The 17,252-nt window shown below is 39.8% G+C and overlaps 1 protein-coding gene across 1 annotated transcript; it reads left to right on the top strand.

The window, feature by feature from the left end:
* Positions 1–9,667: 9,667 nt before the first annotated feature.
* On the top strand, positions 9,668–12,263 carry arl14 (ADP-ribosylation factor-like 14). The gene has a single exon (XM_057856454.1). It carries the CDS (start codon positions 9,761–9,763, stop codon positions 10,370–10,372), a length of 612 nt encoding a protein of 203 aa, XP_057712437.1. The 5' UTR covers positions 9,668–9,760; the 3' UTR covers positions 10,373–12,263.
* The last annotated feature ends 4,989 nt before the right edge of the window (positions 12,264–17,252 follow it).

The raw sequence follows: 17,252 nt of genomic DNA on the forward strand, positions 1-17,252 counted from the left end.
TTGCTCATTCATAGTGTACATACAGAAACACATGGTTTTATTTTGACATTGGTGCGGTAAAACCGGAGATTTCCGCACTTGGCACTCTTTTGTGTCTGCAGTCGCATTCGTTCATTCGCCCCCTCCCAGTCAAAATCGATTGGACATCTAACACTGTTAATGGCAGCCAATGAATTAGCATAGAAGTGACCCAAAATTGCCCCAAAACCAACAGGAAGGGACCCAAATGAACAGGCAGAACCCTGGAAATGCCCCAAAATCAACAGGAAGTGACCAATGAACAAGAAACAACCTGGAAATGCCTTATAATCAACAGGAGATGATCCAAAATGTACAGGAAGTGGCCCATTATAGCTCTTTGGCTACACCCAAGCACGTAATTTGTCAAAATAACAAGTTATTAAAACTGTTATAACTAGAATTTTTTTTTAAGGTTATCCCACCATTTTTTTCTTATGCTTGCTACTGATGGACATAAAATCAGGTGTGAGGTACAAATGATGTCTCAGCCATGGGAATGAAACTGGTCCGCTGTATTAGAGCAAAGTAGAACTTCCAGACAGTAGGATCTGTCTTTATTTGGAAGTACTGTTGGTCCATCAACAATACGAAGAGTAGTGACATCACTGTGATGCATGTGCCTTCGCTAACAGTAAACAACGTCAACAGGGCACAAGGCAGTGAAACCCAACTCCCCTTCAAAGGCCAACGCAGAACGTCCAAATGACAGCTTGTGCCAGGTGGACGCACTCAGAATAGTCTGGATATGAACGCAAGTGTCTGGTGGCCACAAAACCCACCGAGTCACATTACCGCTTCACAGGAACACTTGGATAATCACCTCAAAGACTCACAGTTGGAACTGGTTCCAATCAGGAACGCAGTACTGTTAAACTTCAAGCTTTGCATCTAAAATGGGTCAGCAAGGTTCCAAATCGCAATCAGAGGCTCGAGTGATTTTCCAGCGTTTGGGCGCGGTGGATTTGTCTCACAAGTCAGAGACGGGCTCTTCTCAAGGCCAGGTTGTACACATCCAGAGAGTGGTCAGGCGCCAACCCGTGCAACAGCCAGCACCGGAGAGGCCAGCGGGCCGCTCACCTCGGAGCCACGTTCGCCAGGATACCACAGGGCTGGTGTACGTCATGGACAATCCGACCGGTGGCGTATGGGTGAAGCCGAGAGAGCAATGGACTAGAACTTGATATGCGACATGAAAGCCGTTTGTCGAGTGAATCAAGTGAGGAATAACACGAATCCAATTGTGTTGGCCTTTGGATTTGATGCCCACCAAGTGCAGTGGATCCATCATGATTGTCTGCTGGTCCACTATTAAGTCGAGTGGATCGATGACATTTATTGATTTAGTCAAGCGAGACATTCAAGTGGTCAGAGTTGGACTTGACTGGGGAGAACATGAGCCAGAGAGGAAGACAATTGGTGCATCAGATGAGGAAAGCAATTTTGTTTACAGGCAGACTGTGCAGCTCTTGGGAAACAGTCCTATAGTACACAATTCCCTAAATTGTATTAATACAAATGGAATTAGCTAAATTAAAGATAAAATTAGTAGGGATACTCTGTCAAGGTAAACACCGTAATGTTGATTTATTTATCTTCTGTGACACTTACACATAATTCTAATATTTTTACTCAACTCTTCTGCATGAGTGATTTGATCTATTTGTAACAGTGTCATGCGAAGAGTCAAATGAAGCCAATTTCATGTCTTTTCTTTCCAGAAGTCACCTAAATGTGTTTTGTTTTGAGATTGTCAACTATTTATAACATTTGGGCTGCAGTTCATTCTTTTGTTTTTTTTCAATTGAACGAGCTTGAGGAGTGTTTTGAATTGTTTGTGCTGTGATCAAGGGTGTGGAATTTCAATGGGGAAACCGCTTTTCTTTCCTGGTCACAAGCCACAACATGTCTATTAAGCTTGCTCTCAAAATGATCGGGAGTCAAGGATGTAAAGTGATAATTTACTGACGAAAGTACTTTTCAATGTTGATTGTTTAATGTTGCACGTTGCAACTGGTCGCACAACCAATAATGCAGTATACATTTTAATATACTGCTTTGACATGTTTATCTAATAATAAAGCTCCCGTTTCTGGGATATGTTGATTGTTATTTTTGTATACCTTACATACTGCTGCTATGACGTATTTGAGAACTCTTAGCTTGGCTGTTATGTCAAGTACACCTGAATTGTGTAAACTGTTTGTGACCAAGTTGTATTGAGACACTCCTCTACACCAGTACTTCTCAAATAGTGGGGCGCGCCCCCCCGGGGGGGCGCAGAGCGATGCCACAGGTGGCACATGTGACCTCGGGTAACATGCTTTTTTTTTTTTTTTTTGTCATACTAGAATAAAGTATTTGCGCATCCACTCAGTGGGTGGCAGTGGCGCTCTCATTTTCAAAGTGTGCGCAGTATTTTTGAAGTAAGCAAGAGCACACAGACGAGAGATATGAAGAGCTGTGCGCCGTTTTCAAAAGCCGTTTTCCGGTGTTCTGTCAAAATTCGCTCCCTTATAAAATTTTGCTCCCAAAGCTTTTGTGGCGCTTAAAAAGCCCTCTTTTACATTCAATTGACTCTCAATGTTATCCAAAGGTGCTAACTAAACCAGATACATCATAATCATACATGTGCAACACAAAAATGGCGTAAATTAATACTTAACGACACGGCGAAGTCATTAACAGTGAGCTCGGGGTGCAGTTGCTGTGTGCAGCTAACATGGTAGAATGTGTTTGATGACTTTTGTACATGTCTTTACATGATCAAACTTAAGTAAATATTCCTTTCTTTAAAGAAAGTTTGTAGTGTTTACTTAAGATTCACTGCATTTGCGGCCATTTTTAACGTTACGCGCATGCGCAAAACCGCAAGGTACGTAGCAATTTTTGATGGGTTGCAAAATTTGTCAGAACACCGGCCGGACTCACGCAGCCACCCACTGTCTTCTCCGGTTCTCACGTGTCCGCCCGAGACGTGCCATTTTCGGCTTGGGATCGTCACGACGACCGCCGTCACTTACGAATCTCCCTCAGCCGCCGAGAATGCGCTTTTTTCGGGCCGTTTGCCTTTTGGCTTTGACATTTAATACAGTGGTAGGTGAGAAAAAAAACACTGTTTACTGTGTCTAAAAATGATTATAGCGGACAGCCGGAAGCCAAATCAATTAAGACGCCACTTAAAGACATTAGACCCCAATCTCATTGATCAGCCGCTTGGTTGTTTTTCAGCGAAAATGTGCCGAATATCGGCAACAATCGTCCCGCTTTGTCAGTGTTATATCAGTAAACCAGTGAGAACTGTTAGCATGCTCAGTGGAAAATAACCCCACACTTTTGCAAACTGGAGGTGATACTGTGAGCAGCGAAAATAAAAACTGTCCTTTTGTCCAAAGACACTCTCCCCCCCCCCCCCCCCCCCACCCTATTCAGTTTTGTTTTTTCGGTCAAATTTTTGGGCATATTGTCCTCATGAGTTAATGTTTCTAATCAATTTAAATTTGTTATTATTTACTGATTTTATTTTTCAGTATCAAATGTTCAAAATGTACCTTGAGTGTAATTTTACAGTTTGGATGTGACTTTTTTTTTTTTTTTTTTTTTTTTTAATTCAGGCAAAATGATGCGCGTTGTCTTTTCTGTTACAAACAAAACAATGTTGATAAAGTTATGCTTTATAAGTTGATCTGTTATTTTCTGTATTAGAAAAAAAATTACAATGTGAGGCAGAGGTGTACTTATAATAGTAATATGATAAATGATACTATTTACAGTGGCGGCAGAGTTTGGGAGGGCGCGAAACATTTACGTCTTCCTTGGGGGGGCGTAACAGAAAATAATTGAGAAGCACTGCTCTACACAAACAGGTACTATGGGAACTCCAAGAAATCACAAACTGTACAAAATAATCAAAAAATGGAACAAATTTGATATATATGTCACCCAAGGTAAAACCAATGCAGCTATATATTGGTCAGTGGTAAAATCAGTTCCAGCTGGATTGTACATACTGTACTGTACTCCATGTATCTTATTTTGATATAAATAAGCTATGGTGACGAGTAATGGAACAGGCTAACAATAACCGACAGAGAGCAGTGCTGGGAAGTTGCGCTGCAATGCCTGACAGGTCTCTGGTAGTCATTCACAGCAAATTTTGGTCATTCCAGCAGACAGCAAGTGAACTTGAGTTTGAAACTGCCATTGCTAACAGAATAAAGAAATTGTGACCAAACAAGCGTAAATAAAATTTATTAATGTTATGAAAGTCTCATGAATGAGTAAAACATATCTTCACAAAAAAATAAAATGAATAAATGCCCAATTTTTTCTAACTGGAAAACAATCTTTTGCGTATCAGAGGGGTCTGCAACTTGTGGCTCCATAGCAGCATGTGGCTCTTTTACTGTTGTGGCTCTTTGTGACTTTGGAAGTCAATTAAAAATGCCAAATGTCTAATTGTGTAGCGTCCAATCAGCCTTCCCATGCGAATTTAAATGTGTTTATCACTAATAGATTTTTTTTTTTTTTTTTTTTTTTTTCAAATTTGTTTTTGCATTCACTTTTTTTATTGAAGCGACTTTTTGGGGGGTTGAAAATACCGTAATGGATCGAATATAAGACTGTTTTTTGCATTGAAATAAGACTGACAAAGTGAGGGTCGTCTTATATTTGCGGTCTAGACATTATACCCATTCACGACGCTAGATGGCACCAGATATCATTGAAGCGATGTTCTGTCATGACAGATCTCAGCTACTCTCAAGTTTAACCAGTTTACATGATTTTATTGCAATGTTTTTCCTTATTCAGATTTGTGTCAAGACTACAGTTAGTTAGACCTCACTTTGATGATTAATGCAGTTATTGCAATTTTGTTTTTTTATCACAATAGATTGATTTACATTTCAAAAACCAGAAGCCACTCCTTTACGAATGTGATTGCACTTTAGTTTACATATTTAAATGTTCAGATATTAAGATTTGAATGAGGCAAAATAACATGCTTTTCCTCTCAAATATATTGTTGTAATTATTTGTTTCAGATGTACTGTAATTATTTTCTGTATAAAAATTAGTCTGGTATTCAAAAAGTCTTTTTTCAAACTTGAGTCTTGAAAAAGAGGGGGTCGTCTTATAAACAGGGCTGTCTTATATTCGGGCCAACACGGTATATATTTTTTAATGAAGCAACTTTTTTTGATTGAATTATAAAGACACAAATCTACCTCCATATCAAAGGCGGAGTTTGAGTTTTGGGGCACGGGGGGGGGCACAACATGTTGATGACCCCAAAACGCAGTGTCAGCAATAAAATTAACTTACAAGAATATTTATAATAATAAGTTGACAATGAGCGTTTTTTGTTTGCCATCATTCTTGAGGGGAATTCTAAATCAGGCTGCTTAGGCAATACTTTTCGCCAAGATCGTCATCCATTGAATTTGGTACGCCCGCCGGTGTCGTGCCAATGTAGTTACCCCAGTCAAAAAATGTATCCCCTGGGATAGTTTCTTCATAAAAAAAATTAAAAAAAAAAATTTAAAAAAAAAAGGTGCTTCAATGAAAATACATATTTTCAACCAAAAGAAGTCGCTTCAATCAAAAAAAAATGTGTTTGAATGCAAAAATAAATTTGAAACTAAAAAAAACTTAAAAATGCACATGAAACCTTTTTTTTTAATTCATTTTTAATTTCTTTTTTTTCTATCTTAGTTTTTTTTTTTTTGATTGAAGCAACTTTTTGATTGAAGTAATGTTGATTTGTGTTAGGGCCACATTTTGGCTAGGACATTTTTCTCTTTATTATTCAATCAAAAAATAAGTTGCTTCAAAAAAATATAGATTTTTTAAAAAATCATTTCAATCAAAAAAAAGAAAAATTTCAATCATAGAAAAAAGTTTTTGAATGCGAAAAAATATTTGAGATTGAAAAATTTACATTTGAACACTTAATTTTTCATTGAAAAAGTTTTCTTTGATTGAAGCAATCCTTTTTGTGTTTGGGCCATATTATGATTAGGACATTTGTGTCTAAATCATTCAATCCCCCAAAAAGTTGCTTCAATCCAAAAAAATATTTTCAATCAAAGAAAAAAAATCATTTTAAAAAATATTTTTTCTCCAATATATATAGATATATTTTAAATTACATGCAAAGCAAATGACTGTGTAAAGTGCTTGAAAATAATTTCGACCCATTTTAAAAATGTTTTTTTTGTTCATTATTTTTGTTGCAGTTTTACTGCTTTACAACTTATATATATATATATACATAGTATATATAGACCCCACTCACCTACGTCACGAAATGACGTGTCGCTGTATCCGGCCGCCATATTGTCCGTCATTTTTTAGACCTATTCTCAATGGTTTCAATTAGTCGTGCAAGTTATAGAGCAATTCATGGAAGCCCCGGTGTTATCTGACGCTGTAAACTCATTGGATGCGTTGCATAAAAGGCGTTATGTGGAAAAGCTTCAGTTTATCCATTCGCCAGATCCATATTTGATGCCTAAATTGATGTTTTTCGACCCGCTGTCTTCGCCGTCTCTGCCTGACATCTGCTACCCTGATATTTACAACTATCTTGTCCACACAAAATCAGCCTATTCTCACGAAAGTTTGAAAAACTTTAAGAGCTTGGAGGCTTATAAATACTTCGTTGCTGGTTGGGTGAAACAGGTCCTCGTCCACGAAAATTCGGCAGGAATCCATCTTGTGCTTGGGAAGGTGAGTTACGAAATTTTCAATTCAAAATCTTTTGTTCTTGCTAACATCCACCGTCAAGTCTAATGTATTTCATGCCATTTGTCAATGGCTTTTAATGTTTATATGGCGGCAATCAATTAAAAAAAAAAAAAAGTTGACTGCGACGCGTCAAGGATAGGTGCATATTGGACTATTTCTTCAATAAAATACACAACTGCGTCTGCTTCATTTGCAAAGAGACAGTCGCGGAAGATACGCAACGAGAAATTAAAGCAACTTGAAGCTAATTTAATTTCACAGCAGCAGTATTTCGCAAGAGCCCGAGGGTCGAAAGAGAACGCCACAAAGACGATTGTTGAAATTATGAATTAAAAAAATAATAATAATAAAGCAAATGTGACACACAGAAGGGCTTGCTAAAATTTCTTTAAATGTATTGTTCTACGTAAATCAGCCCAGGTAGCCTCCCACATTTTTACCACACCAAATCTGGCCCCCTTTGCAAAAAGTTTGGACACCCCTGTTTAACTGATGATCCGAAGACGAGGCCAGCTTCTTTCACTTGTTACCAGCTAAATATTATTCAAAAAATAAAGATGGTGGAAGAAATAAGCATCTTGAATTTGAAACGGTATGTTGTCAGCGATTAGCCTAGCAATGATCTTAATTGTGGTTGTCAGCCCAAAACCCTCTAAATATATATTAAATGCATCTTACCAGATATAAAATGACTACTACATAATCTGTGGTAATCGTTTGGAGCCCAGTTTTCTCGTCGAATTGCAGCAGTCCATCTCTCTCTCCTCTCCGGGTCTCTCGGAATACGGTAGAATCTCAAGTCTCTCCGTCTATCTTCTGTTATTGCAACCGACCGCCACACACGCCTTCACCATTTCGATTATTAATGTTAACGAGCAGAAAAACACGCCATAATAGGAGGAATTTACGTAGCGGTAATGCATCAACAACGACGAGTTTACGGACAATATGGCGCGGGGGCGTGGTTGTGACGTCATGTGAGTAGGGTCTATAGACCCTACCCACCTACGTCACAAAACCACGTGCTCGCTGTATGGTTCAGCCCACTTGTCCGTCATTTTGACTCTGAATTAGCATTGTTTTCAATTGATGGCGGAATTTAAAATGCATTTCATGGAAGACCCGGTGCTTTCTGATGCCGCAAACTCACTGGATCTGTTGCATAAAAGGCGTTATGAGGAAAAGCTTCGTTCTATACAGTCGCCAGATCCATATTTGATGCCCAAATCGATGTTTTTCGACCCATTGTCTTCGCCCTGTCTGCCTGACATCTGCTACGCAGATATTTACAATTATCTTGTCCACACTAAATCAGCCTATTCTCACGAAAATATGAAAAACTTCAAGAGCTTGGAGGCTTATAAATACTTCGTTGCTGGTTGGGTGAAACAGGTCCTCGTCCACGAAAACTCGGCAGGAATCTATCTTGTGCTTGGAAAGGTGAGTTACGAAATTTTCAATTCAAAATCTTTTGTTATTGCTAACATCCACTGTCAAGTCTAATGTATTTCATGTCGTTTGTCAATGGAGTTAAGGCTTTTAATGTTTATATGGTTTAGCGATAGCACTCTCACTACATACATACGTGTATGTTGTCGGCGATTAGCCTAGCAATGATCTTAATTGTGGTTATTTGTCAGCCCAGTAGACGAGGCCAGTTTCTTTCACTTGGTACCAGCTAAATATTATTCAAAAAATAACGATGGTGGAAGAAAGGGAAGTCACAAACATCTTGAATTTGAAACTATGTCGTACTACGTCGTATGTTGTCGGCGATTAGCCTCGCAATGATGTTAATTGTGGTTATTTATCAGCCCCGTAGACGAGGCCAGTTTCTTTCACTTGGTACCAGCTAAATATTATTAAAAAAATAACGATGTTGGAAGAAAGGGAAGTCACAAACATCTTGAATTTGAAACTATGTCGTACTACGTCGTATGTTGTCGGCGATTAGCCTCGCAATGATCTTAATTGTGGTTATTTGTCAGCCCAAAACCCTCTAAGTATATCTTAAATGCATCTTAACGGATATAAAATGACTACTACATAGTCTGTGGTGATTTTTTGGTGCCCAGTTTTCACGTCGAATTGCAGCCGTCCATTTCGCTCTCTTTGGATCCCTCGGAATATGGTAAAACTTCAAGTCTCTCCTTCCATCTTCTCTGTTAGTGCAACCAACAGCCACACACGCCTTCACCATTTTGATTATTAATGTTAAGGAGCAGAAAAACACGCCGTAAATAGGAGAAATGTACGTAGCCGTAACAGGTTAACACTATGTTTTGACGGACAAGTGGGCGGTACCATTCAGGAGAGCGGAGTTGTAACGTCACGTGGGTAGGGTCTATAGGAAAGTCAATTACATGCAATGACACTCTTCGGTCACCGGGGGTGCCTGGCCCCCCGGGCCCCCCTTAAAATCCGCTTATGCTCCATATGGCTCCACCCAGGGGATACAATTTTTGACTGGGGTAACTACATCGGCACAACACCGGCTGGCGTACCATATTCAATGGATGACGTTCTTAGCGAAAAGTATTGCCTAAGCAGCCTGATTTAGAATTCCCCTCAAGAATGATGGGAAACAAAAAACGCTCATTGTCAACTTATCATTATAAATATTCTTGTAAATTAATTTTATTGCTGACACTGCGTTTTGGGGTCATCAACATGTGCCCCCCCCTGCCCCAAAAGTCAAACTCCGCCTAAGGTTTTCTTGTTTTATTTATTTATTTTTTTTGTGTTCTCTGTTGCAGTCCAATAAATGATGGCTGTTTTACATTGTTCAAAAATGTACAGTGCACTTTGCCCCCTGCATAACTAATAGTTAATGTATTAAAATCATTACAGTACAAAAGCCACTCTCACAGGACATTACGACATAAAATGAACACACCTTGAAAGGCATCCCAGCAGGTAAAACGTGAACACGCACGCTGAAGAAAAGGCTTTAGGCGGATTCTAAATACTTGACTGAACCTTCGCGCCCTGAATGGGGCAGCGGGGCTCCACACAACCCGAGGCCCGGGTTCTCATCCTTGGTCTTGACAACGCCGGCAAGTCGACAATCTTGTACAAACTGAAACACAACAAGTTCGTCGGCACGGTTCCCACCGTCGGCTTCAATGTGGAAATGTTCGACGTAAGGAGGAACAAGAAAAAATTCGCTCTTACGGTGTGGGACGTGGGCGGCCAGGCGGAAATGCGACGGCACTGGCGTAGCTACCACCAGGACACGCTGTGCGTCGTCTTCGTAGTGGACAGCGCGGACCGCAGCCGGATGCCAGAGGCGAAGCGCGAGGTGGAGAACACCCTGAAGAGCGTGCAGCTTCGCGGGTGTCCTTTCGTCATTCTTGCCAACAAGCAGGACGTGGACGGCGCCATGACCGTGAGTGAAATCAGAGACAGCTTCGACCTGAGGAGGATTTGCGCAGACAGGGACTGGTTCGTCCAGCCCTGCTCCGCATCCACTGGCTTCGGCCTGGAAGAGGCTCTCAGGAAAATCAGCCACATGGTCAAACTCCCGTCGGAATCCGCTGCCACGGTCAAGGAGAACTTTAAGGACACAATGAATTACATAAAAGCCAAGTCTTCTAGGCATTGAGAGTGGATTTGGATTTATTTCCTCCTAGAAATAACCCAAACCTGTCATTAAAACTGACATGGTTGTGGTTTTTAATAGTTCATGATACAGCTGTTCGGAAAAGAGGACAATAATATTGATTTCATAATTAAATTTTTACACAATTTTCAAAACTCAGGTTTTAATATAAATTTTTAGTAGCCTACTGAACTATAAATTGGCCGTCATTTTGAATTGTTCGGAGGATATTTTTTTGTGATGAAAATATGCAATTATTGTACACTATATAAATTGACTGTTTAGAAACTTTTAATATTGAGATCACACACGTGGAGAGGTGGGTAAAGTAGCCAAAAATGACTCAAGTAAGTAGTTTTACTTCTAAATAATATTATTCAAGTAAAAGTCATCCAAAAATTTACTCGAGTACAAGTATTCGTTGAAAAGAATACTCAAATAATGAGTAACATTGTAACTGCGTATAATGTCTGATTTTTTTTTTTTTTTTTTTTTAGTTTTTTTTCTCAGCACAACTTAACGATCTGTTATTATTGTACTGTAATATAATCTATTACATAACCATATAAAGCCAAACATCATCCATTTCAGACCAGAACAACACTATGACGCACTACCTGTTCAAAGAGCATGAGTGCCCTCTAATGGAGAACAAACATTTTTACCTCTGATTGGTACAATGGAGTCACGCGTTTATTATTGCGATTTTTCATTGGTGAAACTAAGACAGCCACTGTCAGCATCCCAGCAAAAAAAAAAAAAAAGAAGTCAAAATGTTTAATAGGAAAAATGTCACGACTCTGGTGAAGCCCACAGTAGCGGAGTATTGTTTTTCACAAATCTACTCAAGTAAAAAGTATAGCGGGGTAAAATTACTCTAAGTACAGTACATTTTTCTCAAAAAGTTACTCAAGTAAATGTAACAGTAAATGTGATGCGTTACTACCCACTTCTGCACACATGCAGGTTTGCAAAGCGATTCAGATCACAAAGAATGCTGAACTATTTGACCGAAGCTGGTGGGGACTATCCCTTGCTCGAGGGCATCTCAACAGCCAGCAAGGAGACTCACACTTCTACAGCTCATAGCCATTCGAACATTTCTATAGCAAGCTAATTGTGTCCTCAGACTCAAAACCTTACATGACTAGAGACTGAGCTACGATTTTGTCAGAAATTTTATTCAAATTGTGGCAACAAGTCAATCCGAAAATGTGAAACTAAAAATGGACTGTCATTTTGAAGTATTGTAAACCTATGTTCAACACTTACATCCTATAAGATGGTGGATCTTAGTGTAGTGAATACATTATGTTAGGTTGGCAACTTTAAAAAGTTGGTATTTCAATTATGGCAGTTTCAAAAATCATGTCTTTCTACCAGGGTAAAAGGGGGTATTAGTTATTGAATATTAAACCTACAATCAACACTTTTGTTCTTTACATTGATATATTAGTTTATTTAACTGTAAATACATTTCATTATTGCAACAAAAATATTTTGTGTTTCTATTTAATTTACCACACTGTAACTTCCATACTATACGACAGGTGGACCAAACAACAAGCTGCCATTACATTGAGTGGCTGTAATAAGTCACCACTTGACTGTAACGTGATCCTTGTAATGCTGCAAGACACTGCAGGCAAACAGTTCATTACAACAATTCCTAAAATGAAACTTAAATGGACCAACAGTATATGCCAAGTGCAGTTTTGTTAGCTAGCATAATGTATTATTTTTTTCTATACGTTTGCATGATTTTGTCATTTTACTTAAAAACACAGTTAAGAATGACACATTAAAGCAAATAAAACAGGCCTGCTCCATCTAGTTGATAGTTTGAATGCATATATTTGCCGTACAAACCATGTTTGCTATAATAAATTGTCACGAGAACAGCCTCTCATCAGTATTTTCAGCCTTCACGCAAGCATCAACTTGAAATATACCAGTTTTGCTTTTGGTGTTGCAGAAATAAAATTATTACAGGTAGTTTGTGCAGCTACTGAAGAGACCCAAAATGTTGAAAACATCTTCATATGATGCAGAGCAATTCTCCATCCGAGCTTGCTACTTCTGATAAATATTGCTGGTTGATGGAAAGTTATGAGATGTTTTGTTGGTTTCACGCAAGGGCATAGGTTTGTACAGGGACAGTAGGGACATAACACTACCAACTTTTCAGGATGCTCAAATTGTCCCCAGCAACTTTGAGGCAACCTTATTTGCATTTTGTAATGAGTTCAGTGATAAAAATAATTTAGATTCCCATATGTTGTAAGGATAGAACAGACTCTACCATTATTAAGTGAATTATTTCCATTATGTTCAGACTTACATTTATCCCTTTTCACTTGCTGAAAGTTTGTCCATTCTTTTCCCCCTCAAACGCACGTTTGAGTGGTTGATGACTTGACCCACAGCTCCCGTAACACAGACACACACCCACACACCCCCAACAGATTCATCTCAACAACATGCTGCCTCCTTTGTCCCCTTCGAAGAGGAGGGATATTTGTTTTTTTTCAGCCAGCAGCAGTCGCTGTATGTAAAAAGACATCAATGTTCTGGAGGTGGGGAAAAACACTAAGTTTGTCTGACTTGCATCAGAGTTAGCATAACGTTAAACTGTGTGAACTTGCTAACCTGCAAAACTTTTGCAATCAGGCCAGCCTCCACAAGGAACAACAAAGTCAAGCTAGCAGTCCCTCATTTGGATCATTGTTTGCATTACGGTAATGCAATGCGTTGGCTTCAGAGTGCAAGTTCCTTTAAAAAAAACAAAAAAAACGGGGAGCCTTTCAAGAATGGGTCCACTTTAGGGGGACACTGAGATTACATGAACTCACATGAAAAAAAAATCTCAAATGAAATCTCACGTCAGAATTTCATGAGAGTACTTTCGTCCGGTTTTCGGGTAGTCTAGTATGCCTCAGATGTAGATCGGTCCTTGATATCTAAAAAAAATTTTTCAGTAATTTTTTCCCAAATCACTTTTAATATTACAATACTTTAGCTTAAGTCTTGGGGTAATCCGGTGTTCCCCAGAAGTGGACCCATTCTTGGATAGTGCCCCGTTTTGTTAATAAAGGGAGTTGCACAGCAAAAATTTTCAGTTTTTGAAAACAAAGGTTTGATTCGAACGTTGTATCACCTGAACCAATACACATGAAAGTTAGTGTAAGTCTATACAGATTTATTTTGCATTGGTCATTTAGCCTATCAATTAATTAGGTTCATATTTGTGAGAAATGTAGCCCTGACCCCCGTTAAATAACCTGTTTGGTTTTACTAATTTCCTGTTCCCAGCAAAAAGTGCACAGAGGTTATGCTGTTACATCGTCCCTATGTTGAGACAAAACATACGCCCTTGGTTTCACGTATGGTTTTGTAGGCTAAAACAAGAAAATGCCAAGTTATCAATAGTTTATTACACATCTACAATCAGATATTAGTGAATTATTCATTAACATTAGCCATAGCCATTAAGGCAACAATTTAGGCAGCATTAATGGTACCTCATTGGAGAGTTTTCTTGTTGACCGTATTCCTTAGAAGTACATCTAAATATAACTTCAGTCTTACTTCAAGAGATTGGTCCTTGTCATGTATTTTGTCCCATGGAGGACTGGGGCTGTCCATACCGTACTGTCTCCTCATATGTTGGTAGATGCTTGCACTGGTCATATGTGGGTAAATGAGCCGTGGTTCTGCCTTCCAAGAGGCTGTCCGGCGTGGAGCTCTCAACCAGAAGCTCCTGGGATGTGGTGACGGCTGGGTTTCCGCCGTGGTCCGGGCTGAGCTGTCTGGATCGGGAACACAACACACGCTGGACCAAGTATCCCAAAGCGAAAAGGAGCAGCATGATCAGAACGCCAGAAAGTTTCCGAGTCACCATGGCGACATGGTAGTAGTTCGTGTCCTCCGAAGCATTGCAACAGGCGGTGGAGTTCCCTCGCAGGCAACATTCCTGGTCATCCCGACAGGAAGCCAATCCGCATCTTAAGATGGTACGCGTTCCCGGAAAACAACACACAGTGGTGAGGAGAGCCATCATTTGGTATAGAAAAAACATAATTGAAACCGATCAAAAAAACTGGCAGAAAAGGCAGGATGCATCGGAGGCAAGTCAGTGAAGCATCATCGAAGCGTCTCGCTCTCTGCATGTCCCACTCGCATGTGATCTGCAACACAAAAGCCCAACAGATTTATTATGCACTTAGTGATCTCATTATAGCTTCCACTGAATTGCAACCAAAAGCCTTACATGCGTATTCATTTACTTGGAAAGTAAACAGGCGCCAGGGAAATCGACTGGTTGGGTACCGAGCACTGAAAGATAAGCAATGATTTATCACAGTGTGGGACAAAACAAGCTTCAGCACCACAGAGTGCTCTGTACACCCCCAGGAACTTTTAATATCAGAGAAGCTGACCAGAGGTGAAGGAAATGCTCATAAAAGTATTCGTGGCACACACTGAAAGCTCACGAGGATAAAAATTTAATGGATTAAAAGCTTGGTCTATAAGCAGTCTTGTGCTGTAAAATATTCCCTAGTGGTTTTCTTCAGTTGCATATTTTTGGGAATGAATAGTCGGAGACTCGGAATGCTTTGAATTTGGGGATAGAAAAAAAAAAAACTATTGGGCTTTTTGATTTGGTATATGACTACTACTACTATGAAGGGACTATATGGAATTTTAAACAATTTTTAAAATACTTTTCTACTCCATGTAAGCTCCACCAGTGCCCCGATGAGTACACAAAGCCCTGCAATTTTAACAGACTGCCCCCAGAAGCCCTTTTGTCTTACCATTAGTAGAAAGGGTTTGGGTCTGTGCAAACCCCAGCGGCAGCAGTGCCATTTCACAGAGCCTACGCAAAAACACTTTTCTAACCCACTCAAGACTTGCAACTAATGATTTATGCTTCGGCGTTCGGGTGATGGTGGAGCGACGGCGTAGACCAGGGCTCACTAAATCCGGACCTCTGTGCCACTTTCCTGTCGTGTTTTCCATGTCTCTCTCCCCTAACACACCTGAATCAAAGATTATGTCATCAGCAACCTCGCCAGAAGCCTGATAATGATCCTGATTATTTTGATTCAGGTGTGTTGGAGGAGGGAGACATGGAAAACACGACAGGAAAATTGGCACCGAGGTCCGGATTTAGTGAACCCTGGCGTAGACCATACGCAGTCATTGCGCATTCAAAGTTCTGCCTCAAGGGAACGCATTGCTCTGCAATTCACCGCCATCCCACCAGAGGGGTGACTTTGCTTTTGTACGGTTTTGGGGTCCTTTTGTCACATTCCTTTAGTTTTCCTAAGGTCATTGACAGCAACGGCAACAGAGATGGAACGTGTGTATTTGCAGCTGCAGCTAATCAATATTGACCAATTGTCAATACAAATGTTGAAGCGTGGGCGACACAGAAGACGTTTGCGAATGTTTGAAAACAGCACTACTGTTGTGCTGAACCCGATACAATAGACGTTTGCGAATGTTTGAAAACAGCATTACTGTTGTGCTGAACCCGATACAATGTTCTGAGCGGACCAATCACAGTCCTTGACGTTCACATCGCACGCGTTGACGTGTCTTGTAGTCAGAATTTTTGGGAGGTGCGCGTCAGGCTACGGCGTAGGGTCGTAAATCGGGTCTGCGTTCACGGCAGCGGTCCGCCGTCATTGCTATGCAGAAGCATAAATCAGCCTTTAACTTTTTACATTTCTGGTGCTGATTTAATGGCCAAACACGTTACTTTATGCTGCAATTATACTTTAGGACAGAGGTGGCAGTCACGAGTGAAAAGTGAAAAAATGTTTTGTCCCTTTAAGTTTGGCCCTGTCCAAGCATAAATGTAAAAAATGCCGTTTGTCATACTACACACCATGTCAAAATGTAATATTTCCCTCAAAGAATGAACTTCCATAAATTACTTTGCACAATAGTTGAGCAATTTCACCAGTTTTGAATCATTTTAGCTGCTGTTGCTCAGAACAGATGTGATTGAATCTTATTGTAATATTTTTATAAAGGCCTCATTTTCATAGCCAAACTTGCCCATCTCACAGGGTCGAAGTTCAGAATGGCGTCTGAAAGTTCAACATGCTCAGACTTTGAATTTTAACCCAACACCTTCAAAGTAAAGTTACTATAACTCATGTCAACCACGTTTTCTCAGCTCCATATCTTGTAGAGTTAAAATACTCACATTAAGCCAGTTTTGTTCCCGTCCTTTGTAGTTTGAGACAGTGTTTCCAACACATTAGGAACATCAAATTGAAAGGGGTGTGTTTACCCAATCAAAACAAAAGACTAGAGCAGCAGTTAACCTTGGTTAAAAGGTACTGAAACTTTTAGTAGTTTCACCGAATACTTCGGAACAAGAAAAAGCCTTGCAAATCTGATATAATCGAAGATGGCAGGCTAATATCCAAGCAAACCTTCTCAAATGTAATCATTTTGAAAGCATGTCTTTTGATAGGTCAAAAATTGAGACCATGCTGGAATTTGTTGTACTTCCTCATACTGTGAGAACCTTCCACTGAGCAAACAAGATTCTCCCATCAGATAGATTAGCAGCTGAAAGAATAAAGCCTGTAAACTAAGCAAACCAGTCTAAAACTCAGTCCACTTTGCCTAGATTTGGTCAGTTTATGAAAATCTAGCCCAACGTGTCTTAACCTTCACCAAATCCATTTAATCAAACCCCGGGGGGGGGGGGCAATTTAACCTAGATTGAGAACTACTGGGCTAGTTCTAGGAGTATTGTGGTTTCTATACATATATTTAAGGGGAAGACGTAGGCCAAGCAACGTACGATAATGCCCAAAGAGCCACAGCGAGATTGTATGTTTTGTCTTTCAAACCCTTC

This window comes from Corythoichthys intestinalis, chromosome 14 (assembly GCF_030265065.1).
Source record: "Corythoichthys intestinalis isolate RoL2023-P3 chromosome 14, ASM3026506v1, whole genome shotgun sequence".
Classification (NCBI taxonomy): domain Eukaryota; kingdom Metazoa; phylum Chordata; class Actinopteri; order Syngnathiformes; family Syngnathidae; genus Corythoichthys; species Corythoichthys intestinalis.